At 43.7% G+C, this 25,835-nt stretch overlaps 1 protein-coding gene across 1 annotated transcript; it reads left to right on the top strand.

Annotated features, from left to right (window-relative positions):
• Positions 1-3,604: 3,604 nt before the first annotated feature.
• On the top strand, positions 3,605-24,455 carry PRICKLE3 (prickle planar cell polarity protein 3). Its single transcript, XM_075260515.1, has 8 exons — positions 3,605-3,755; positions 15,049-15,134; positions 21,053-21,233; positions 21,323-21,436; positions 21,866-22,006; positions 22,832-23,035; positions 23,118-23,304; positions 23,671-24,455. The coding sequence occupies exons 1-8, from the start codon at positions 3,723-3,725 to the stop codon at positions 24,357-24,359; spliced, it is 1,635 nt and encodes a 544-aa protein (XP_075116616.1). The 5' UTR covers positions 3,605-3,722; the 3' UTR covers positions 24,360-24,455.
• Positions 24,456-25,835: the final 1,380 nt, after the last annotated feature.

A 25,835-nucleotide genomic window follows, 5' to 3' on the forward strand; every position in this document is an offset into this window, starting at 1 on the left:
CCTGTGTTTTGGTCGTTCGACCCCCACCGGGGTCGCGACCCACAGGTTGAGAACCGCTGACCTAAAGAGTGGCTTGGGGATACATGGGGGCTCAATTCAGAATCCATGGCTACAGCTGGAGACAGTATGAAAGACCTGGGAAGCAAGACCTATTGACCAAAAAAGTCCAGACTTTATCAAAACTTGACGGGCATCAGATATTATGGTGTTAATTTTCTCGTGAAGCGTATTGGTTTCAACCTGTGAAATAAACTCAGTCACTGAAACAAAGAACTGTATCCAGTTGGAGGCAATGTGAATTCGGGCAGCCAATAGAAGGTATTATACTAGCTTAAATTGGGAAGAATATGCAAATCTGACTTCCATGATGTAATTAGGATGCCAGTTCCTCAAGTGTGCACACCAATAGAGGGTGCTGACTGAGAATGTGCAAGTCTATCTTCCATGATGTAATTAGGAAGACAGAGTCTCAGTCAAGACATCCAATAGAGGGCGCTCCCTTTAACATCATGCCGACCTTCTCAGAGGCCTTTGTTTGCAATGATGTTGGGATTAAAGGGAGTGCACTCTATTGGATGTCTTGACTGGGACTCTGTCTTCCTAATTACATCATGGAAGATAGACTTGCACATTCTCAGTGAGCGCCCTCTATTGGTGTGCATACTTGAGGCACTGGCATCCTAATTACATCATGGAAGTCAGATTTGCATATTCTTCCCATGTTCCTTTGCACAGTGGAGCGCTCATGGCTTAATAAGACTCCACACACCTAAATGTTGGTTCTCTCCCTATGGAGTGACGATATCCCCTCAACCCTAGTTTAAATTGGGCATACTTCAAAGAAGGGGGATTAAGGATAAAAGTAGAGGCCTGAAATGGGAAAGACTGTTCAAATAACCATTGTGCAATTCTATGGATAGCGAGCCAAAAGTGTCAGGCATGGGGGCAGGTCCACCACACATGAAGGGTATTGCTTAAGGTATTATATCCACTAAAACAAAGAGGTGAGACAGTGGGATAACAGTGATGAAGTCGAAGAGGTACGAAATACGTCCTATGCAACACTTTGAAAGAGGACTCCATGAGGATGACCTGCCAACTGCCTTTAATGGGCAAAGTACAGCAGTCAGCCCATTGGCCAGTGATCATGGTAGGTCTCACTTCCGGTCCTCCATAAAGTCAAGCTTATTGCCAAGGAGTGGGGTGTCCTAACCAAAAAAGGGTGGGGCAGTGCCAGGAGAACAAGTCCTTCGAAAGCTTTGGTAATAAAACAATGTAATTGCACTTAAAATGCGCGTCCAGATACTTATGAAGATTGACTCCTAGATAGGGAGATATTTATCTCTAGTTTGAAAGCCAAAATTTAGGGAGATCAGGAAGGCTGTGGCTGGATGGACGCTACAGTGCTTAACTTCTGATTATCTGCTTCCCATATAAATGAATGTTGATTGATTTGACATACAATTTGGAATTTATTTTGAGATAGAATCCCCCTCAAAATCAACTACAAATTCCTTTGTGTCTTAACATAACCTTATGTACCCCTTGCAACATTTCACAATGCCCTCGGAATTCCCTCTTAGGGCCCCTTCACACAACGTAAGTGCGCCGCTCATTTAGACACGTATACACAACGTGTCCAAGCGCGGCGCTTCAAAACAGAGCCCATTGATTTCAATGGGAATCGCGCATATATCGGCATATACGTGTGCTTCCCATTGAAATCAATGGGCTCTGTTTTGAAGCACCGCGCTCGGACACGTGTATACGTGTCTAAATGAGCGGCTTGCTTACGCCGTGTGAAGGGGCCCTTAAAGTTAACATGAAGTGATACACAAGGTGCATTGGAAAGTCACTGTAGGCCAGGGCCCCACATGGTGTAAACATCGTGGCAAAAACTACAGCGTTTCTAGGGAATCCCATCCACACATTGCAGAAAAATATATGCGCAGTGTAAACACTGTGATTTCCAAAACCATTGCAGTTTTGGAAATCGCATCATGTAGATTATACTAATGCTGACGGTTTCCCTATAGCAAACCTCTGCAGACTTTCTGGGAAAACCACTGTAGGAAAAGCACAATGTGTTGTCACTCTGGGTTTTTTTCTGCAGCGCTTTTTTGATGTGTCCTGGGGGACGTGGGGCTTTAGCTTTACAAGTATCCTATTGATATTATAAATGTGAAAGTTTGTATGTTTGTGGGTTTGTGTATTTTTTACTCTCCTATGCAAAAAACACTGAACCGATTTGGATGAAATTTGGCACATAGATAGTTTTTAACCTCGATTAACACATAGGATACTTTTTATCACGACTGTTATGAATTTATGTTCATATACTATATTAAACTGCTCTTGCCAGCATGACTCTCTCAGCTAATTGGAGTTTGCTGATAAAGCCAGGTCTGTTATCTCTTTATGTAAACACACGGATAACAGTGAGTCCATTGTGTACAAGCATTTGATCTGATCTGCTCCAGTGCTGACACACTGGATGGGAAAAACCCTTTAATCCAAATTGGCAGTTTGACAATTTTAAACATGCCGGGAAAAAGAAAATCTAAAATGGCAAGAGAAGGTGGCTCTACTGTTCATAATTAAACAAAAAATACAGATAATATTGAACTGTAGGATACGCTTATGTTTATCTTCGGTGGTGCTGTACAGTATAAAAGAGTATAAAGGCAGTTCATGGAAAAATAGTGAAAAACTGGGCACTCACCACAAAAGCGTTTATTAAAAATGATCCAGACTTTATTTTAAATTTCCATGTAAAAATACGGGAGGAGGCATGCCTGAATGGAACGAGCGATGACCGTTTCATGCAAGTTGCCAGCTTGAGGAAGTGCAACTCGCACGAAACGGTCGTCAATCGTTCCATTCAGGCGTGCCTCCTCCCGTATTTTTACATGGAAATAAAGTCTGGATCATTTTTAATGAACGCTTTTGTGATGAGTACCCAGTTATTCACTATTTTTAAAAGAAAATCTAATTTGTCGCAAAATTCTAAAACAATAAGAGCAATGAGAGTAGCCAGAAGTCAGAGTTCTCCTCAAGTGGAGCTCCTGAGGATAGAGCAAGCTAGGCGTCAAGCGGTTCTTAAAGCAGCTGAAACGCCAGAGCAGGCGGATCATCAACGCCAACAACACGCTCATTATATGGTGGCCCAGCGAGCTCCTGAGATGCCAAAACAATCACAAGCATGGTCCGAGGAACAAGTTCAGCAGCAGGACAGCTTGAGAACTGATGAAATGCCAGAGCAGGCAAACAATCAACGGCAGCAGTTTGCTGAATATAGGCGGATCATCAATGCCAACAACACACAGACAAAGTCGCGGTTAGAGGCTAGTTTTTTATAAAACTAATATGTGTCTAAAGAAAAATGCTCTCACTGGAGCACTTCGTGTTAGTGTTCTAAATGGGGGGCTCAGAAGTATTAATCTCTTTTTTTTTTTTTTTTTTTTTTTTTTTTTAAAGGAAATACTTAGTACCAGGCACAAAAGAGTTAAAGAAAAAAGTATGAGCTGTATTATGAATGCAGCTTCCGGGGGTGGTGTCACTTTCCAGTCTAGGAGTGCCTGTCTCCTTTTACAGGTAGGGCTGTTTGTCCCCGGGGAGGTCCCGTATGATGTGTAGGGGTGTGGACTGGCTTCAGGTGAACGGAACTGAAGACCAGGAAAGAGTTACTGGCAGAGTCCTCAGTAGACATCCGGAGGGTCAGGATGTTCCGCAGTTCCAGGAGGCGTCGGTCTCAGGTAAGGTGGACAGCTGATGTGTATACTATTGTGTCTGTATACTGTGTGTCTCCCATAGTTATTTTCCTTTGTCTCTTTGACTCTCACAGGCACAGACATGTGCCGCTGTTTCACCCTTACTTCATTCATCAGGTCACATCTTAAAACACTTTACGTCATCACACTTTTTGGATACTTTTTATATGCACTGTTTTTTTACTATTAATATTAGAAGTAAGATTTATGTATAGGGCGTTCATTATACGATCATAGATAGTTCACTATGGCGGAGTATTGGAAATGTAGCAAGATATTGAAAATGACAGTGATCAGGTTTCAGGAGGGCTTCACGGGATCACTAGAAGTGTCGCATTTGTCATTTTTCTTCATCTGGTGTTTGGTTTGGAATTTTCTGCTTTACTGAACGGGATCGGAAAATCAGTTTTTGAGTAAATGTGGGAAATCTTATAACAATTATGAGTGTTAGCTTTGCAGTACTACCGTGTATGCTCATGTCATGATGGGATTGTCAGATGATCTATTGATAAAAACCCTATTTGGGGATTTCTGCTCAAGACTCCTTACCCTTAAATAAGACCCCATACACATAACCGTCATGTTGCTCCGTGTGCTATCTACATTACAGATTTGTAATACCGGATGGATAGCATGTGGACCCATTCATTTCTATGACCCCATGCACATGGCTGAAATTTGTATGGATCACAGTGGGTGTTGTACGACCAAGCCACAAAATTGTGGATCGGGGTCCTTTTTCCTATCCGTTTGAGACTTGTTTGGGTTTACTATTAATAGGGTGTGTAGATTACACAACCCTACACACCACTATGGTCTTTTGGCTGAGAGGCGAGTTCAGCACAGTTTTTGCTCTTTCGCTGGCAATTACAAGGGACCATATTAGCAAGTCCCCTATATTAGTAAGGTCCCTTCCATTAGCCACAGTTTAGGCACACTTTAGCATCCTGTTCACTATATACAGCTTTCCTGAATCAGACTTAGGATCTTGTGTTGACCCCATGTTCAGTGCTGTGTCCTGCAGAGACGGATTTTTGTAATGGCTCTCCCTTTTACATGATGGGTTGATTTCTCCCCAGAATGAGAGCCATTCGATGATATAGAAAGTTGTCCTTCATTTAAAGGGCCTTTTCCACAGTATGATGCACATAGTATGGGGATTATGATTATTTGGTTCTCCATACAGTTTGCATAGTGTCTGCACCACATCCCCTGTTATGTGGTGAAATGTCAAATGAGCAGACCGCAGAGTATCTTGCATGGGCCAATGAATGGGAATGTGCGATCAACCGATTATTGACTTTTAATGAGTGTGCAAAATAAGTGTGAGATGCGTATAATGTACAGTGATGTGCAAAACGTTTTAGGCAGGTGTGGGAAAATTCTGTAAATTAAGAATGCTTTCAGAAATAGAAGGGTTAATAGTTTATTTTTGTCACTCATCAAAATGAAGAGAATGAAAAAAAATAATTTAAATCCCATCCATATTTGGTGTGACCTTTGCCTTCCATCAATTCCTCTCGGTACTTAGACAGTTTTTGGCAGAACTCGGCAGGGAGGTTGTTCCTGCCATCTTGGAGAACTAAGCCCAGATCTTCAGTGGATGTAGGCTTGCTCCAATCCTTCTGTCTCTTCATGTCATCCCAGACAGACTGGAGGATGTTGAGCTCAGGGCTTTGTGGGGGCCGTATCATCACTTTGGACTCACTTTCATCCCAAATATTGATAGGATTTAGACTTATCTTTTCTTCATTCGCTTCATTTTGTTCATTGACACTATTAACCCTTTTGGTACTGAAAGCATTTTTACTTTGCTGCTTAAAAAGTTTCACCATATTTTTCTCACCACTGCACTGGGGGAGAATTGAGTGAAGCATTTGTAAGCCCACACACAATGATATTGCATTTTTGTAATAATCCACAATAAACAATGAACACCTCAACCTGCCAAACGCCTTGCATCACACAGTACAAGTCACGGCTTCTCCACATAAGCTGCCATCTTGTAGATCCAAGCGCCTCTGTGAAGTGTTAGGTAAGTTATTTCACAGATGTAGATGTTGCTCTCGGAAGCACGGTGGCTCAGTGGTTTGCACTGCAGTGCTAGAGTCCTGGGTTCGAATCCTGCCTAGGGCAACATCTGCAAGGAGTTTGTATGTTTTCCCGTGTTTGCGTGGGTTTCCTCCCACACTCCAAAGACATACTAATAGGGATTTGTTTAAAAATGTAGATGCTGGTTTTCAGTTCTCAAGTATCAGTCTTTGTGATCTTGGTGAACCTCAACACCAATGAGAACAGCAACCATCAAGATGTCCACAAGTTGAAGGACCACATAGGCTTTCAGGACCAGGGTGTACTGTGGTCAGGAGAGCATTACTTTTTGTGGTTCGCTGTGGCAGAAGTTACCCAGACACATGTATACTGGGCAATGCCAAGGCTGCACGGCATAGAGAACATTCTAAAAATTTGGGACAAAAGAACATGAAAAGACTTTGATGTAAGAGACATACTTAAGCATAGGAGTCATAGTGATATGTTCCAGGTTGTAATTATAGGGGATGCAGATGTAGCAGTCACACCTGGGCCGTCCTTGTGCCTGAGGGGTCCAAAAGCCATACTGCTGCAGAGGAAGGCCCCAATATTGTAAAGGCTACATGGTAGGTGGAGGGCAAGATACATATGTATATAAACCTCAAAAAGTAAAAACATAAGGGAGAAGGTGTGATATTAAATGGGTTGTCCGACTTAATCTGCTAAGTCTGGGGCGCATAAGATGGACATATTATTGAATTTCCATCAGTGGAGTGTTTCCCTAAAGCCAATGTGGCAAAAAGGACTTGCAATTTTCTTTTTCTTTCTTCAGAGGAATCTCTGTTGGTCTCCCACAGCTCTCAGCCTTAGCATTGCAAATGTGCTACAGTATTTAGGCTTGGGCTACAAAACCAATGCCCGCCACATCTCGAAAACAAAAAGGAGAGATACTGATTGTCCCGTAGTGTGGCACTTTAGTGACAACAGGTAAGTATGGCAGATAGGGAGGCTCACCTTACAAGGTTGTGGTTACGCAACTTTATAACATCAGTGGGAAACATTTGGCAGATGTTCCCTCCCTGTGGTGAATGGAGCTGCGGGTTCCTGACACCTCACAGGTGTAGATAAATACAATATAGGACCAAGAACCAGATACGATGGAGAATCCAGTTGGAAAAGAACCACGATCAACAGGAAAAATGGTATCAAACGGTTTTATTGTATAACTCAAACACAACACGTTTCGGGCATTAAAACTCGCCCTTCATCAGGTGCAATAGTTCTTAATCTTCTTCCTGAGCCGATCCATTTCACAGACTGTGGCAGCAGGGTAAAATATCAGATAACGTATTAGGAAGTTTCCACCGCACAGTACCTCATAATGTGACCAGCCACGTGGTTTCCCAGGAACAGAGAGAGCCCCACCACATGGAGCTACAACTCCTTCACTAATGTTAGTGAATGGAGTCACATTGCGACCCTGAATGTGCCGCAGCCACAACTGCTGGTTGACCTATTTGCGACTATACGTCATGATCCCAGCTTTAGTGAAAGGAAATCAGGGATCTCCATGTTGCCCTATTATTAGTCTCAGTATGTCGTTGAGAATTGCATAAATCCCATCCACTATGCAGCTACTATATATGGTGGAAGGCTAGGACGGATTAATACAGTGCCTTCTATTTGTAAACAACCCACATAGTATAGGTTTTTGTGCTGAAAGTCTATGTATAGTCATATATAGAAAAAGACGTAACCCAGCAATGTACAACTGAACAGAAGCCAAAGTGGTCTCCATTCAATGAATGGGACCTCTCTTAGTAGGACAAGATCATCAGCAATGGCCACTATGATGCTTTTATATAATCAGATATTAGATGCTATTTAGTATGTGTTACTATATGCCATTTTGGAATATGGACTCTATCTCCTAATAGTCTGCATCACACTGAACACAGTCTTTGGACTGGCGTACGATTGATATGTCATGACTATACGGACCTATTATTGGATAATTTGTGAATACTGCCTGCAATGGTAATAGAGAATACACTATAATCATGGCACCTGATCAGACATGAGGTCATGTAGTGGTCTGGTAGGTATGCATTAAGATATGTGGAGAAGATCTGCATAGACTTGTTACACTATCAGACTTATTTGTACATACTCCTAGATCAGAGATAGTAAGTCTATATCTGGCTGGCAAGGTATGCAGGTACCAGTAGGTACAAATCAGATTATCATCAAACAGTCAATGAGGCTCTTCACTACATGGTGCTGGTAGAGAAGACTTTATTGTCTGCAGCTATGGACTTCTGAAGAATCCATCAAAGCAGTGGGCTGGTGGACGTGGAGCAAGCTGACCACCGTTACTGATAGGAGGACACAGTGGATGGGTCATCAATATCTCTCTAAGGATAGGTTGTCTAGGTATGTCTTAGAATAGCCCATCAATATCATAGTCATGGAAAAATACCTTTAGGGTAAAGGTCTTCGTATCAGGCCACAGCAAAAAAAAGTGCTGCAGGAAAAACCGTGGGAGCAATGCATCGTGGTTTTCCCTGCAGCACTTTTCACGGAAGGTCTGCAGAGGTTCCCTCTGTGGACTTCTTCTTCCATTATATCTATAGGGAAACCGCTGGCGTTTCTGTAAGTATAATTGACATGCAATTTCCAAAACCGCAATGGTTTTGGAAATAGTGTGACCGCTGCACGTATTTTCCCACAGTGTGGTGTTGGGATTCATCAAAATACATAAAGGACGTCTTCTGTGCACTAAGTACTGTAGTATTTCTCAAACTACTTCTCACGTTCCCACAATAGTCTTAAGGCTGAATAATAAGTAGCACAGTTAATAAACCGGTCATTCATTAACACACCGACCCCAAGACACAGCTCCGTGACTCCATGAATGTTAAGACCTTATTGTAATGGTGCAGACATCCTGATCCTTCCGCCTTGTCATCAAGAAATCTTCCTGTTGGTGTATAGAGAGATGTCACTGTTTATCACATAGTGCAAATATACAACATAGACAGTCAATAATATCTGTATGGGGAACATACAACTTGATGCAAACCCAGGGCCCCAGTCATGTTAACTACTGAGCCACCATGCTGCCCATACATACATGCCATCCACTTTTGTTTACACCATGAATTGACGTACTGAATATGTACTATTAGTCTATGTACTAAATATAGATTAACACATACAAGTCTTCAGAGGGGCACGGAAATCCAAATGTGTCATCTACTAGCAACAGTCAGTTACTAAGCAATAGCTACAACAGCAAGGCCACGTAATAATTCACGGGGGAATGTTAGTAAATCTGAACTTCTTCAACAATACTTGTATTATCCTTTTTGTAAGTAGATAGAAAAGTATAGGGAATTTATAACTGATCGGTGAAGGTCCAGCTCCCGAATCCCATACCAGAAGCAGCTCTGCTACTATTCAAGTAATGGGTGCAAAGCTGCAGTACCCAAATGCCACCACAGTGAACAGAGCTGCAGTACCTGAGTGCTACTACTATACAGTGCACAGAGCTGCAGTACCTGAGTGCCACCACTATACAGTGAACAGAGCTGAAGTACCCGAGTGCTACCACTATACAGTGAACAGAGCTGAAGTATCCGAGTGCCACCACTATACAGTGAACAGAGCTGAAGTATCCGAGTGCCACCACTATACAGTGAACAGAGCTGCAGTACCTGAGTGCCACCACTATACAGTGAACAGAGCTGCAGTACCCAAGTGTTAAAATTATACAGTGAACAGAGCTGCAGATCTGGTCTTATTACTTGAATGGGAGCAGACCTGCTTCCTGCTCTGTCCATCGCTGTAGCTTTCAGCTCCCAGAGGTATCTGGATCAGGTGATCGTTGCAAGATCCAGATTCTTCCAACTCCTTCCTTCGTTGTGGCACCTAGAGACAGACAGATCACCTGATATGTATGGGGGACAGAAGAATTGGGCATGTTAAATTTCAATGTTTTATTCTTAGGGCAGATAAGCTGCTGCTAGAGGTAAACAAGTATGCATTTATATGGGGGGATAGTTGGGCTTATAGCTATTGAAGGTGTATGGGAGTGAATACATTTTAGGTTTTATGTTTTTCTGATCCAGTATTTGCTTGTGGGTCTTTTTTTTTTTATTTCCCCGTGCAAATTCACACTTTCTCAACAAATTTGGGTCATCCCCCAGTGATGTCCGCCTTTTCCCTTTAAACATGAATGACTCCATCACTGGATATATAAGGTCAGGTAATGACATGGTTAACTATTAATTGGTCCATCATTTGTTCGACAAATTCCATTCACTATCAGAGACATAGTAACAACTCCCAACATGTTCCAGCCTCATCCATTAGTATAGGCCCAGCGCCACACTCCATGTTATTGCCCTTCTTACTATTCAGTAAAGCAGAATTTTCCCGCGACTTGTTCACATAATTTTGCTTTGATCTCTGCTGAGATCTGATCACAGGGAATGTGCCCTTAGGAGATTCACACGACCGGAATTACTGGTGTGTTAGGGCCAGCTACCGCTCATATCTACAGCTACTACTGATGCCTGCAATGTGTCATGTGAAGAATATAAAGGCGTAAGACCAAACATTAAAATGCAAGTATTCATAATTCACTTAAAGTAATCCAATTCTAAAGCAAACCTGTCACATTGACCATAGTATCTGATCTGCAGGCGGCATGTTATAGAGCAGGAGGAGCGGAGCACATTGATACATAGTAACTTGTATTTTGTTCATTTAAATCCCTGCTTGTTTTGTGTTTAGGAGTCCAGTGGGCGGTCCTATTCAGTGACAGACATATTGGTACTGAAACTAACAGCAATGATAGCTTGGGTATAGTAGGAGTTCCAGAAAATAATCCCAACTGTGCTGGAATCAGTGGAGCGGAGCCTATTGAAGCACGCAAAGAGTTGGAGTTAGTGGCCGTGGTGAAAGGTTCCCTTTAAGTGAATAAATGACAGGTTATATTGAATGTATAACAAACCTATAAATCCATCCACTCAGCTCCTCCTGCTGTAACTTGCAGCATGAAAACCAAATGCCATGTGCATGATGGCAGGCGCAAATTAAAGCAGCAACACTTAGACATATACATGAAGCATACACTCACCGGCCACTTTATTAGGTACACCATGCTAGTAACGGGTTGGAGCCCCTTTTGCCTTCAGAACTGCCTCAATTCTTCGTGGCATAGATTCAACAAGGTGCTGGAAGCATTCCTCAGAGATTTTGGTCCATATTGACATGATGGCATCACACAGTTGCCGCAGATTTGTCGGCTGCACATCCATGATGCGAATCTCCCGTTCCACCACATCCCAAAGATGCTCTATTGGATTGAGATCTGATGACTGTGGAGGCCATTGGAGTACAGTGAACTCATTGTCATGTTCAAGAAACCAGTCTGAGATGATTCCAGCTTTATGACATGGCGCATTATCCTGCTGAAAGTAGCCATCAGATGTTGGGTACATTGTGGTCATAAAGGGATGGACATGGTCAGCAACAATACTCAGGTAGGCTTTGGCGTTGCAACGATGCTCAATTGGTACCAAGGGGCCCAAAGAGTGCCAAGAAAATATTCCCCACACCATGACACCACCACCACCAGCCTGAACCGTTGATACAAGGCAGGATGGATCCATGCTTTCATGTTGTTGACGCCAAATTCTGACCCTACCATCCGAATGTCGCAGCAGAAATCGAGACTCATCAGACCAGGCAACGTTTTTCCAATCTTCAATTATCCAATTTCGATGAGCTTGTGCAAATTGTAGCCTCAGTTTCCTGTTCTTAGCTGAAAGGAGTGGCACCCGGTGTGGTCTTCTGCTGCTGTAGCCCATCTGCCTCAAAGTTCGACGTACTGTGCGTTCAGAGATGCTCTTCTGGCTACCTTGGTTGTAACGGGTGGCTATTTGAGTCACTGTTGCCTTTCTATCAGCTCGAACCAGTCTGGCCATTCTCCTCTGACCTCTGGCATCAACAACGCATTTCCGCCCACAGAACTGCCGCTCACTGGATGTTTTTTCTTTTTCGGACCATTCTCTGTAAACCCTAGAGATGGTTGTGCGTGAAAATCCCAGTAGATCAGCAGTTTCTGAAATACTCAGACCAGCCCTTCTGGCACCAACAACCATGCCACGTTCAAAGGCACTCAAATCACCTTTCTTCCCCATACTGATGCTCGGTTTGAACTGCAGGAGATTGTCTTGACCATGTCTACATGCCTAAATGCACTGAGTTGCCGCCATGTGATTGGCTGATTAGAAATTAAGTGTTAACGAGCAGTTGGACAGGTGTACCTAATAAAGTGGCCGGTGAGTGTATATGGTCACCCAATAACATGTATGTTCATCCCTATGGAGGATAAAAGATTTATATTGCTTTTAAGGGAGAATATGGCACCCTATAATGATATGTGGGAATGGCAAAATTATAGTTATGTAATTTTTACCCATATGGAGAGAGTAGTGGGGTAAATTAGATATACAATATAAAATAAGAGAGGACGCCAATTTGCCAATTGTTGAGTGACCTTCCCAAACAGAAAAGTAGGTTCAAAGGTGAATCTTTTCTCAAAACTGTTCTCACAAATTGCCAAAAAGTTCTCTTCCAACATCAGCCTTAGGTTTTTTCGGCCCACCAGACAAAATGAGTCTGGAGGCCCCCCCCCCCTACAATTCTTTGGAAAAGACCATAAGACCCTTTTTTTGTGCTGTATCATTACATGGTTCAAGCTTGGGCCCATCGAAAGCATCATCTAGCACTCTAACGCCAAGTCCAACCCTTCTCTTCACATTTCAAGGTTCTTTTATGGGCCAGACATATAGGGCAGATATATATAGGGCAGATACCTATAGGTGACCCTAGAAGGACAGTTTCTGCCTTTTGGAGGAGAGATAATTTTCATACTGTAAGATCCCATACACCAGCTGGATCTCCTCAATGACAGCCAGTACACCCTCACACTTTGTTGGGGTTGGGCTCATCTCAGAATGAAGCTACCCATATTCTTATTCATCAGGGTCGAATGTATACCAGGGCCTTCAGATTGTCCCCAGACAGCCTAATGGGGCACGGCTTCTGCTGTGGTATCAGTGTGAGGTAGGCAGGGTAGATTTTGACACGTGTCTACATGATGGAGGTGCCTGGGGGCAGGGGTAGCGGACCTTCAGTTTAACAATATAGCAGGGAATGAATATTGCTTTATACAATGACATGTAGTTCCTGGAAATAGAGCAGCCGTTTGAGGAAATTCTCAGTAGCAGGAATGTCCTGTAGGGAGCGCTAGCACAGGTATTACTATAGGGATATTAGAGCAGGATAAAGGCCTAAAACTGGAGGTGGGTATAATATTGGAAGTTCATCATGAATCCACATAGCTGAAGGCAGATGTTTTGTCTCCGTAGATGTTCAAGGTCTTTGTTGCATAGCTGAGTCTGTCTGAAGGCCACTATATCTAGTACTGCCTGCCGTAGAGTCTCTACAGAGAGACAATATCTAATATATTATATTTACTATGACTTGCTGTGCACACATTGATGCTTCTTATAATTAAGTAGCAGGCTTTGGTAGCTAAAATCCCATAAATCCAATTTTTCTTGACAAAGAAGCTACTAGGTGGCGCTGTTCTTTCGTTGTTTGTTACTACATAAATATATACTTTACTGAAGCAATAAAGTTGCAGCGTTTAAAACTAAATTTTACTATGTTGAGTATAAACTAAATATTGAAGTGAATGTCATCTTAATATGCTACCCTATATCGGCAGTATATTACAGCTACAGGTCCATACTGGGAGTTTCTAAAATTTGTCATTCTTAAAGCGGTATTACTGCACTATAATATTAATTGCTGTGGCCTTGTCACTACTTACCAAGGACAGCGCCATACATTGTATAAATGGCTGTTTTTGGTATTGCAACTCTGCCCTATTCATGTGAATGGGAGTGAGCTGGCATAGGCATGATACCGCTGGTCTGAGAAGAGGAAGTGGAGTTCAGTATCATACAATACCCTTTATTTGGGCTTCTAGGCTGTAAAAGCGAAGATTGACCAGGAAATTGATCTACAGCTTTGCCTATAACTGTGCTTTAGCCCTCTTTTCCTTGCAGATTAGTGCACTGTATGTTTGTAGTATTTGAGTATTGTGGTATTTGGTTACCATATTGGAGTATTATTTAAGAATTTCTATTGAGCGTTGTAATAAAATATCATTTGCCAACTTATGGTGGTATTATTGAATTGTAGTGTAATGTAGCCACACTATACAATAACATTTGCTACTATATGGTGATAATATTGTGTCTTTGTATAATGGTATTATTAGACACTGAATTATGGCATAATATAAGTATTGTATAGGTGCTGTATGGGCGTATAGCTTTCATTATATTGATAGTGCTACATATGTATTGTTTGGCAGTATTTTGGTTCTTTATCTGCTTATGAAAATGGATGAAAAGCAATGGCAGATGTTTTACCCAGGGGGCACATATGTACTTTCTGAGCTGTCATTATGGCTAGAAAGCTTGTATGGCACACTCAATTATAGATGAGTTTTATTTGTGTTCGTGCTCTCGATGCGGCGCTTACAGTGTTTTTCTCCATTGGTCTCATTCTTGTGGTTTGCGTTGTTTTACCTCCACACCTATTTCTTCCTCCTGTTACCTCACGTATGTCGCGCTTCAAGTTTAGACATTAGCCCCTTATATGTTACCCAACATTTCTTCTTTCAGGTCCAGGTATTTTATATAGTGTTAGGTTCACCTGTAGTGAACCCACACTTATACATTAGGGAATTGCACAAGCAGGAGATAAAGGATGTCATGGTGATTTCTCAGGGGCTTTCTTATGAGGCATTGGCTGCTTTATGACAACCTAGTAAATATGCAGGGTGTGGATATGCAGAAGATCGATACAGGTATGGCTTCTCTAACCTCAAGCAACAAGCTGGTGTGAATGAGGGAAGTTACAGTCGGGGCCAAAAGTTGTGAGACCAACACAAATGTTGGTCTTCACAAAGTTTGCTGTTTCATTGTTCTTAGATCTTTACACTATTGTCACATCTGGTCTGTCGGAGGATTGGAAAAACAGACAATGGATCCCAAAAATTACAGACCTGAATGGGGCCTGAGGGATCCCAGTGGATATAATGGGGTCTGTTGAGTGTTAATCTGTGTCTGTTTTTTTAACTATTTCATTTTTGTACTAGGGAGTGGAGGTGAATGTCACAGGACAAGGTCAGCCATGTTACTCCTGCAAAGAACGGTGCCCAGGTTTCCTTGCCCACAGGTGGAGGTATGTAAACTGCTGTGTGTTCCTCTTTGGTTCTGTTTCTATATGTGGCTAGTTTAACATAGAAGTGTTCCAGCAAGTATTAGTGAGAGAGTGGCTACAAAGAGCTACATCTATGTACTACATGGGCAACTCATTGATTCAGGTAGCGCTATGTAATCCTGAAAAGGGGTCTGTCACCATAACCCAGCTTATCCACCCAGCCCTGCAAATAAATAAGTTAGGGTCACCTGAATCAAAAACTGTCTCCCCCTTGTGAATTTCTGCCTCCATTGCTGATATATTGCCTTCTTTTTTGGCAATAAGTAATAAGCTATTTGGAGCAATGAAGGGGTTGCCATTTCTCCAAGGGGGTAAGCAGTAATGCCCTAATTTCTTAAAAGAGTTAATTTGCATATTAACAAAAACATCAATATCTTGGCACTGATTCACAACAAGAAAACACTGTTTGATTAAGGTGACCCTAAGCTATCTATCTCCCGGGCTCTGCTGATATGCTGGTTCTGGTGACAGATTCCCTTCAAAGGGGTCATCCGGCAATAACGGTAGTAGGAGCTTATATCCATAGAAGAGATGATAAATGTGTGCTTGCTGCAGGTCTCACTGATCGCATGCTTTGTGTCCTCTGTGTTTGAATGGAGTGATGGTTACACACGTCAGCTGCCACTACATTCAATCCCTATGGGACGGACAGAGATAGCTGAGCACTATACTTGACTATCTCCTGGGGTCAGACACATATCTTGCTGTTATGGGAGATCCTCTTGTGTCTTGTGGAAGTGAACAATTATTGCCATGTTTCCTACACCAGTCTTAAACAATTCCCAGGCTTCAGCCTCTTAAAGGGGTTTTCCAGCCTCAAATCAAGTTTTCATATGAATGATCTATCCATACCCAGACCATGCACAGATCACCTGTTGCAGCAGCCTCCAGGAGCTGGAAGCTACTAGTTTATGGACGGAACATGCAACACTGCGCCTATTCAAGTAATAGGAACAATGTAGCATCCAGTGTATTGCGGTTCTTCCAGGAGACTGCAGTGCTGTTCCTATTGATTAGAAGCGGCACTACTCACGCTGCCCATATACTAAAAATGTATAGCCCTGGAGGCTGCTAGAACAACAACTGATCTGTGCAGGGTCTGGGTGTTGGACCATCACAGACCATATGCTGATAACCAATCTGTGGATAAGTCATCAATATGAAAACTTGATTTGGGGTTGTAAAACCCCTTTAATGATTCTGGGGGATCTTGGGAGGTCCCATGCTCATAAATTGATATCTACATCAGTCAGGAACTGGCATACATTTCAGATATAACTCAGCCCGTTTTCTGATGCCTGCCTTATTCTGCGGCCGCTCAGCCCACTTTTGTAAAAAAAGAAACAACAAAGTGGTGCATATTGGGTGCAAATGGCAGTCATGTGTCAAAGATGCACAGCTTCCAAGTCCGTTTTCTGTCGGGATCCTGTTCATATATTCCAGCATTGTCTCATGAGGGCAAACCTATTTGTATGTCCTATTAGACATTTTCAAGATGTTCTAGTAATACATGGATGTCCCCTAATCTTACTGGCGTCCTTGTATTACTACATCTCACTCACAGTGGCTGCTGTAAAGGTAATACCTGCCCAGCCATGATGTCCCCTGGTGCAGGGAGCAGGAATTGGAGAGATTAGTGGATATCCCCAGGTCCACTTCATTCTAAAAGTGGGTCTCTGTTATTGGGGACCCATATAAGAAGAAGGGGTTGTCCAGTCAAACATTACACTCTATATTCTTAGTTTATATCTCCTTAGAAAGCAAAATTGATCATGTGAGATTATACCTGTGGATCCCCCTTACTATAGATCATCTTGTCCCTTAGGCTTAGGAAGAGTCTGTCCATCTGCAGTCCAAAGCCATAGAGCGCTCAGTCTCTACGTGTAATATATTTCTCCTATAACAAAGACGTCTTCTTCCTCCTCATTCCTAGCCGTGGTGACAATGCCTGTTAATCTCACATGATGCCGCGCCATTAATGTGTCACATTCCTCATAGTACCTAAAATAACTTACTGTTCTTTGACTTGGCTCCCTGACCTAGCGAGTCTAAAGCTCCAGCAAACCACATGGCCTATAAATGCAAAAGTAGATGTAAGTGGTTAATAAAATGGATTTACAAGCACGTCATGTTTTACTCGTGAATGAGCTCTTTCTCCGTAGTTAATTTCCTATAATAACAATACTTTCATCCTTGCCAGCCCCCCTGGCACATCTTATTTGCAAAGAGACCTACTGCATTGGGGGAAGGGGCCTCAAAGGGGCTTTTTATTATGACTATTGCGCTATTAAACTATAGGTGATGAGGTATTCTGGGGTATACATAGCAAAATGCAGACGACCCATACAATATCTCAATAGTTTTTTCCAGTCTATGTCTTCAGCCAATGGTGTAACTAAAGGCTCACAGGCCCTGGAGCAAAAGCTCTGCTTCTTCCCCCCCCTTTCCCCGTACAACTTCTCATCATAACCGTCAATGCATCTGATGCGTACATTTAAGCAGCATTTACATTTCCCTTTTATTCTCTGGACCAGATCACCATGAAGACTTGCTCACAACATGTCTGTGCACATTAGCTTACCATCATTTAGTGCCCGCACATAGTAAGACCCCATGCATACAACCGAGTGTGCATCCGGTGTGGGACATCTGAGTGCATTTTGTGATATACTTACCTCTATGGGCACTTCTGTTCTGTTCCGATGTCTTGTTGCAGGATAGGGCCTGTTCTATTTTATACTGGAACTGGCTATCAGACACTCCCTCGGAGGAGCATCAGATGGCACAATCGGACAAGTGCATGGAGCCTAACTGTGCTGTGTTTATGCCACTGTCACCCACACTGAATTTGTTACTGCTAATTTTGTCAATAAAAGGTTATTTTTAGAGATGAGCGAACACTAAAATGTTCGAGGTTCGAAATTCGATTCGAACAGCCGCTCACTGTTCGAGTGTTCGAATGGGTTTCGAACCCCATTATAGTCTATGGGGAACATAAACTCGTTAAGGGGGAAACCCAAATCCGTGTCTGGAGGGTCACCAAGTCCACTATGACACCCCAGGAAATGATACCAACACCCTGGAATGACACTGGGACAGCAGGGGAAGCATGTCTGGGGGCATAAAAGTCACTTTATTTCATGGAAATCCCTGTCAGCTTGCGATTTTCGCAAGCTAACTTTTCCCCATAGAAATGCATTGGCCAGTGCTGATTGGCCAGAGTACGGAACTTGACCAATCAGCGCTGGCTCTGCTGGAGGAGGCGGAGTCTAAGATCGCTCCACACCAGTCTCCATTCAGGTCCGACCTTAGACTCCGCCTCCTCCGGCAGAGCCAGCGCTGATTGGCCGAAGGCTGGCCAATGCATTCCTATGCGAATGCAGAGACTTAGCAGTGCTGAGTCAGTTTTGTTCAACTACACATCTGATGCACACTCGGCACTGCTACATCAGATGTAGCAATCTGATGTAGCAGAGCCGAGGGTGCACTAGAACCCCTGTGCAAACTCAGTTCACGCTAATAGAATGCATTGGCCAGCGCTGATTGGCCAATGCATTCTATTAGCCCGATGAAGTAGAGCTGAATGTGTGTGCTAAGCACACACATTCAGCACTGCTTCATCACGCCAATACAATGCATTAGCCAGTGCTGATTGGCCAGAGTACGGAATTCGGCCAATCAGCGCTGGCTCTGCTGGAGGAGGCGGAGTCTAAGGTCGGACCTGAATGGAGACTGGTGTGGAGCGATCTTAGACTCCGCCTCCTCCAGCAGAGCCAGCGCTGATTGGCCGAATTCCATACTCTGGCCAATCAGCGCTGGCCAATGCATTCTATTAGCCCGATGAAGTAGAGCTGACTGTGTGTGCTTAGCACACACATTCAGCTCTACTTCATCGGGCTAATAGAATGCATTGGCCAATCAGCGCTGGCCAATGCATTCTATTAGCTTGATGAAGCAGAGTGTGCACAAGGGTTCAAGCGCACCCTCGGCTCTGATGTAGCAGAGCCGAGGGTGCACAAGGGTTCAAGTGCACCCTCGGCTCTCCTACATCAGAGCCGAGGGTGCGCTTGAACCCTTGTGCAGCCTCGGCTCTGCTACATCAGAACCGAGGGTGCGCTTGAACCCTTGTGCACACTCTGCTTCATCAAGCTAATAGAATGCATTGGCCAGCACTGATTGGCCAGAGTACGGAATTCGGCCAATCAGCGCTGGCCAATGCATCCCTATGGGAAAAAGTTTATCTCACAAAAATCACAATTACACACCCGATAGAGCCCCAAAAAGTTATTTTTAATAACATTCCCCCCTAAATAAAGGTTATCCCTAGCTATCCCTGCCTGTACAGCTATCCCTGTCTCATAGTCACAAAGTTCACATTCTCATATGACCCGGATTTGAAATCCACTATTCGTCTAAAATGGAGGTCACCTGATTTCGGCAGCCAATGACTTTTTCCAATTTTTTTCAATGCCCCCGGTGTCGTAGTTCCTGTCCCACCTCCCCTGCGCTGTTATTGGTTCAAAAAAGGCGCCAGGGAAGGTGGGAGGGGAATCGAATTTTGGCGCACTTTACCACGCGGTGTTCGATTCGATTCGAACATGGCGAACACCCTGATATCCGATCGAACATGTGTTCGATAGAACACTGTTCGCTCATCTCTAGTTATTTTTCTCTTTTTCTGACAATGGAAGGCTGTATATGATACATTTCACTGTGTCTCACCAAATACAGCCATTGAAGGAAATTAGAAAAGACAAGTTTAATCAGCCTTAGTGTGCTAAAGATGACATGAGGGCCCCCCTGGCTTACGGGTCTGGTCACAGCTCATCATGTGGACCACAGTCTTGACCGCAAATACAGTCCGCACAATTAACAAAATCTCTAGTACCCCAAATTGCTCCCATTCCTGTCTCTAATCAATCCAAAAAGTATCCAGGCTTTCTTACTCACCAGATCTGATTCCAATACAACTCAGCATTGACAGAGAACCTGAAGTGGGAAAGGAAGGGATCTTTTATGGTGTATGCAGTGGCGTAACTACCGGGGAGGCAGCGGAGGCAGTTTCCACAGGGCCCAGGACATTAGGGGCCCGGTGACAGCCGCTACCGCTGCAGTTTTGTTTTGTTTTTTTAATAGGCCGTTACCGGCTGGAGTTACTCCAGCCGGTAACGGGCCCTATTTACTTACCAATCCTGGCAGGGCCGAGATTGGTAAGTGACACCACGGGCCCCACAAACACTATCATTATACTCGGGAGAGGTAAATAACATAAAAATCACCGTTACTTACCTCTCCACAATCCGGGCAGGCTTCAGGCCTGCGTCCCGGGTCATGTGACGTCTGACGTCATTGAAGATGGACTACAGCGGAGGCCGACAGTGGAGGACTGCAGCAGAACCGGGAGATAGGTGAGTAACAGTGTTTTTTATGTTTTTCTCCCCCTGGGTCTCCGATTATAATACTCTGAAAACACCCCAGACTATAATAATTGTTTATGGGTGTCCACAGTGGGGCATAATACTGTGTGCAGGGGCCACTATGGGGCATAATACTGTGTGCAGGGGCCACTATGGGGGATAATACTGTGTGCAGGGGCCACTATGGGACATAATATTATGTGCAGGATCCACTATGGGGTATAATAGAGCGCGCAGGAATGCGTAGGAGGTGGTCAAGGTCTTCGGTGTCGGTCGGGGGGGGGGGGGGGGCTCATGTCAAAAGTTCGCCACGGGGCTCCGTCATTCCTAGTTATGCCACTGGGTATATGTTGGGTATATAGGGTATTGTCAGTCCATGATGTGCTATTCTGAGGCTGTTTATAGGTTGGCTTCTATATTACACATTGGATTTTACACTTTTCCTATACCTTTTTACTCCAGGAAGATCTGCCAGCACTGTCACTGTCCATGGGATGATCATGGGAGTGCCACTTCTCCTCAGGACCTAGAGAGATCTCTCTGCCAAATGGTAGGGGCACAGCGCTTGTCCTCAGGTGAAAGCAGCTCAGACACAGCCTTTGAGAAATATGCATGGGCACCCCCCGGACTAACCCCTGAGCAGGTATGTTATCGCCCATCTTCACAGTGATATTTTGAGATCAATTATGTCATGATGAACATTGAAGTGTATGCTATGGAATTCTGTCTCAGGTACACCAATATTTCAGATGTCTTCCCGAGGACAAGGTCCCATATGTGCAGAGTATAGGAGAAAGATACAGACTGAGGCAACTTCTACGTCAACTACCTCCACATGACTCTGAAGTAAAGAGAATGGTTGAGGGTTATATATATACTATGGTTTACTCTTACCTTCCTATTGTCTCTTGAATCTTAGCACCAACATTAACCTTATAACACCCAGCCCATACAACATGGCACTCTGAACAATGGCAGGTTTTAGTGAGGTGGACATGGTGGTCCACCCACGCCTTGAGAAACTAGAAGGCGTAGAGTTACCAGTCACCAGATATGGTAATATTAGCTTTAATCTGCCAATAAGTCCCACTTTTTCCCATTTTTGCCCATGGTAGAGATCTATAGATCTAAGCTTGGATACATGTTCTATACTTTGCTCCTTTCTTTTCTGCTCTTTGTGTTATTCCTTGCATGGCTCTGTGGCAGACCCCGTGCTGCTGTTTATTCTATGCTAGGCCCAGTACCGCTGTTAGATGTAAGCCGGTCCTGTCCCAGGCCCGGTACTGCTGCTCTTTTCAGGGAGTGGAAGAAGAGGAGTTACTGACGCTTTTCAGCCAGAAACGAAAACTTGAAAATTTGGGTCGTGGATCTGTACGTCCAGTCTCCAGAACCATGAGTGGCACCGTCTGTCAGAAGGTAAGGGGACACCTAATGTTATCAGGGACACTATAGAGTAGGCGATGCAATAAAATAATCAATATCAGCCGTTCCGAACAGCACGCTCGCATAGAAATGAATGGATGTAGCCAGCACGCAGGGGGTTAAGCAGCCGACGTCAAAGCGGAAGTACCAGGTGCATCCATTCATTTCTATGGAGCGTGCTGTTCGGATCGGCTGATCCGAACAGTAATCGCTCATCTCTACTTCTTTCCTAATATTTGGATTGGTCCTATCTTGGAATCTATCTCTCTCAGTCCACTCATATACATGCATGCTCAGTTCAACTGAGCATGCCTGTATTCAGAGGAGTAAAGCTGGCCATACACACTTGATTAATGTTGTATCCAATGTATATCAAGGCCTTTTAATTAAAGGGATTTTCCTGGAAAACTCAAAAACCCAGCTGGGATTAAAAAAAAGAAGTGATATCTGGCATCAGGTGCAAGACCAGTGTCTTTTGGTGGCTTAATCCCCATTCCCTATTGAGAACGCATACATGCTCAGCTGACTGTTCAGGTGAAAGCTATCTGATGTATAAGGCCAGGCTATGCCATTTGTGAACCGCTCTAGCGGTGGCTTATCTCCCTGAAAGCAGAAGGATTGGTTATGTTGACACCCAGCTTCTCCAGCCTTCTCTCCGCATCATCTGTTATCAGAAAAAGATTATACATTAGATGGAAACCAGTCTTGCTGAGATCAGTAGGTTGAGCTGATATTAACCAGCTTAATACATGCAAACATCTACCTATTTGCCATATATTCTATACAATAACATTTGCACCTATCATTGTCATTGTGTAGTGTGGACACCAGATCAGTGGGGGCGATGTGGCAGTATTTGCGTCCAGGGCAGGCCTAGGCTCTTGTTGGCATCCCCAGTGTTTCACCTGCACCAAGTGCTCAGAATTACTCTGTGACCTGATTTACTTCTACCATGGAGGACAAGTGTACTGTGGCCGGCACCATGCCGAACTTCAGCGACCACGATGCGTGGCCTGTGATGAGGTGAGTGTCTTCTCATCCGAAAATGCTAGTGATATTGGGCTAGCTTTTGTTCTGTGGTATGTCTGAATATGTTCTCTTTCAGATCATCTTCTCTATGGAGTGCACACAGGCAGAGGGTTACCACTGGCACACCAGGCACTTCTGCTGCTTTGAGTGTGAATGCTCTCTTGTAAGTCAGCGCTATATCATGAAAGACAAGCGGGCATTGTGCCCCCCCTGTTATGAGAGACTGTACGCACAGTACTGTGACAGCTGCGGTGAGATTATAGGTAAGGAAAAAATTTGTGTGAAGTCCTGAGTTCTCCTAGTCTATTAAAGAGGTTGTTCCAGTTAAAGACAAGATTTGGCTATGTGCAGGAAATGCTTAAATATAAGGCAAGCTATACCGATCTGTGCTGCCCTCTGTTTTACACGGCTATAGTGGGTAGGTGGTATATATACAGATCACTGCTGCAGTCAGCCACTGGTATACAATATGTTATTTGCGTATTGTGAAGTGACAATAAGGCTGCTATCATAGGGACTGTCACCTAGCTTTACCAATTAGATTTACAGTACTATAAGCAACATGGTATCTCTATGGGGACTTATATTTGTATCAGTCTTCCTCAAGCTAATATTCTCCTTGTCCCTAGGTGTAGATGAAGGACAGCTATCACATGGAGGGCAGCACTGGCACGCATCCGAACGCTGCTTCTGTTGTGAAAGGTGTGGGTCATCTCTTCTGGGCAGGCCATTCCTACCTCGCCATGGGCAGATTTATTGCTCTAGGGTATGCAGTATGCCCCGCACAAACAGTGAGCGCTCTATCAGCCCGGCACAGTCCGATGTTTCTCCACGCAAAGAAACAAGAGACATTGGCACATCTACCAACACACAGCCAGAGGGGGAAGATTTAGAAGAGAGACCAATGGGAGGAGGTAGAAGAGCCATGTCTATGATAGATCAATCTGGAACACCCCAACACTGCAACTCATATGTAACTCCTGTACGGTCCATACACTCCAGCTTGAGGGGTGCGCCTCGTGAATTCTCCCGTGAATGTTCAGAAAGACGCTCACTCCCTGACCTCAGGAGTCAGAATCGGACAGGCCCCCGAGTCACTTTTAAAATTCCCCTTAGTACTGAACTGAAGGAACCGATCCATTTCACATATCCATCCTTCTCTTCCACTTCTTCTTCATCTTCTGACGATGAAGAGGATGGCTACTTTTTAGGAGAACCCATTCCCTTACCTGCTTTTATGAGACCTCCAGGATATGCTACTCCTCCCAATCCTCCTCCCAAACCAAAGAAGAAAGACAAGAACTGCAACCTGTCCTGAACCACATGCTACCCAGAGGCCATTATATACCACCCATGTGACCTACTAAACTCAGACTTTTTTTAAATTCTCGCTGTAACTTCTGGGGTCCAGAAATGTGGAGGGAATTGATATTTATTGGGGTACAGTTATTACTGTAGAAGCAATTGGTATATTTATTGTGCTAGGACGTCACAGCACCTTTGGCCACAACTTCTATTGTCCCGTGGCTCCTTCATTATTGTTACTGGGGGGCTGCAGGCACAACTTCTAGTCGCTAAAGGATCAAACACTGCTTAATCATAGCGACTAAAAGTGTAACTGGGAATTTCAGCCAAAGTTGCCATGTAACCCTAACCTAATACCAAAAAGGTACCATTAGAAGGGGTTAAAGGGGTATTCTATCCGCAACAAGTATCCTAAAATTTGCCAATCAGTCTTTGATCGCAAGAACTAGGGTGTCTAGGAAGCCCATCCAATTTCAAAGAAGGCAGTGGTCGGAAATGCATAGCCCACATTGTTCATTACAATGTGAACTAGTGCTCAGCTATCTCGTGGGCACACTGAAATGAGCAGAGTGAGGGCTCACATTTCTGATATACTGGGATCAGCACACCCTAGTTCTCCAACTGCTGGGACCCCCACCGATCAGTAAATTTTCCCCTGTGGATTGGGGGTATCTTGTTATGGCTGGAATACTCCTTTAAACAGTCCAATACAAATATAGCTTAATAGAAGCATTACATGCCCTAAGAACACACTTTATATTGGAATTTATCACCTTTTCAAGATCTCTGCTAGCGGTCTCTGAACTGAAGCTTTTTGTCTATCTTAAGAAGCTGAAAATCTTTTTTCAGCTAAGAATTTGCTACAATGTATCAAGTGTTAAGCAGTTTCTACGCTGCTGTTTCCTTACACTGACACACTGTAGTAAACTGTCAGGACAGAAGAGAGACTAAAGAGGTTTTATTATTGATAACCTATCCCCCCGCCCGCATATCTGCTGTTTGGACAAGCACTGCTTCCTCTTCGCAGGCCTTTGACGTCACATTCATGAGTCACATGGCTTCTTCACAGATCAGCCCCACCCAAGTGAATGAGATTGAGCTACAACAATCCCTTAGGTCCACACACGTTTTCAGTCTCTGAACAAAATAGATGTTTTATTCACTTGCAGCAAGGATTCTGAAAATGATAAAAAATTGAAATACAACATATACTTATAACTATATAGCTTTACTAATAAGATTGGACACCCTCTAAAAAAACAATGTCTGGTATCAAAGGAAAGAGCAAGCATGGTGGAGAGCAGAGCTGTCCATGGTATTGTAGCCTCTCCCAGTATAATGGCCAGTACACAGTAGACCTTCTTGACTTGTATTATGTTACTAAACATCTGCCATGGTGACTTTTACTGACTGACCCAAATACCCTGAAGGACACAATAGGATTTGGTTAGAGAATGTTTTATACCTGGCTAAGCAGCTACAATGTGAA

This window comes from Leptodactylus fuscus, chromosome 11 (assembly GCF_031893055.1).
Source record: "Leptodactylus fuscus isolate aLepFus1 chromosome 11, aLepFus1.hap2, whole genome shotgun sequence".
NCBI classification, from domain to species: domain Eukaryota; kingdom Metazoa; phylum Chordata; class Amphibia; order Anura; family Leptodactylidae; genus Leptodactylus; species Leptodactylus fuscus.

Bases quoted from the DNA above. Each gene is read 5' to 3' on its own strand.
- PRICKLE3 (XM_075260515.1), top strand. From the start codon at position 3,723: ATGTTCCGCAGTTCCAGGAGGCGTCGGTCTCAG. The intron at 21,437-21,865 runs GTAAAGAGAATG...GTCCTGTCCCAG, and splicing joins TACCTCCACATGACTCTGAA to GCCCGGTACTGCTGCTCTTT. The intron at 23,036-23,117 runs GTGAGTGTCTTC...GTTCTCTTTCAG, and splicing joins GATGCGTGGCCTGTGATGAG to ATCATCTTCTCTATGGAGTG.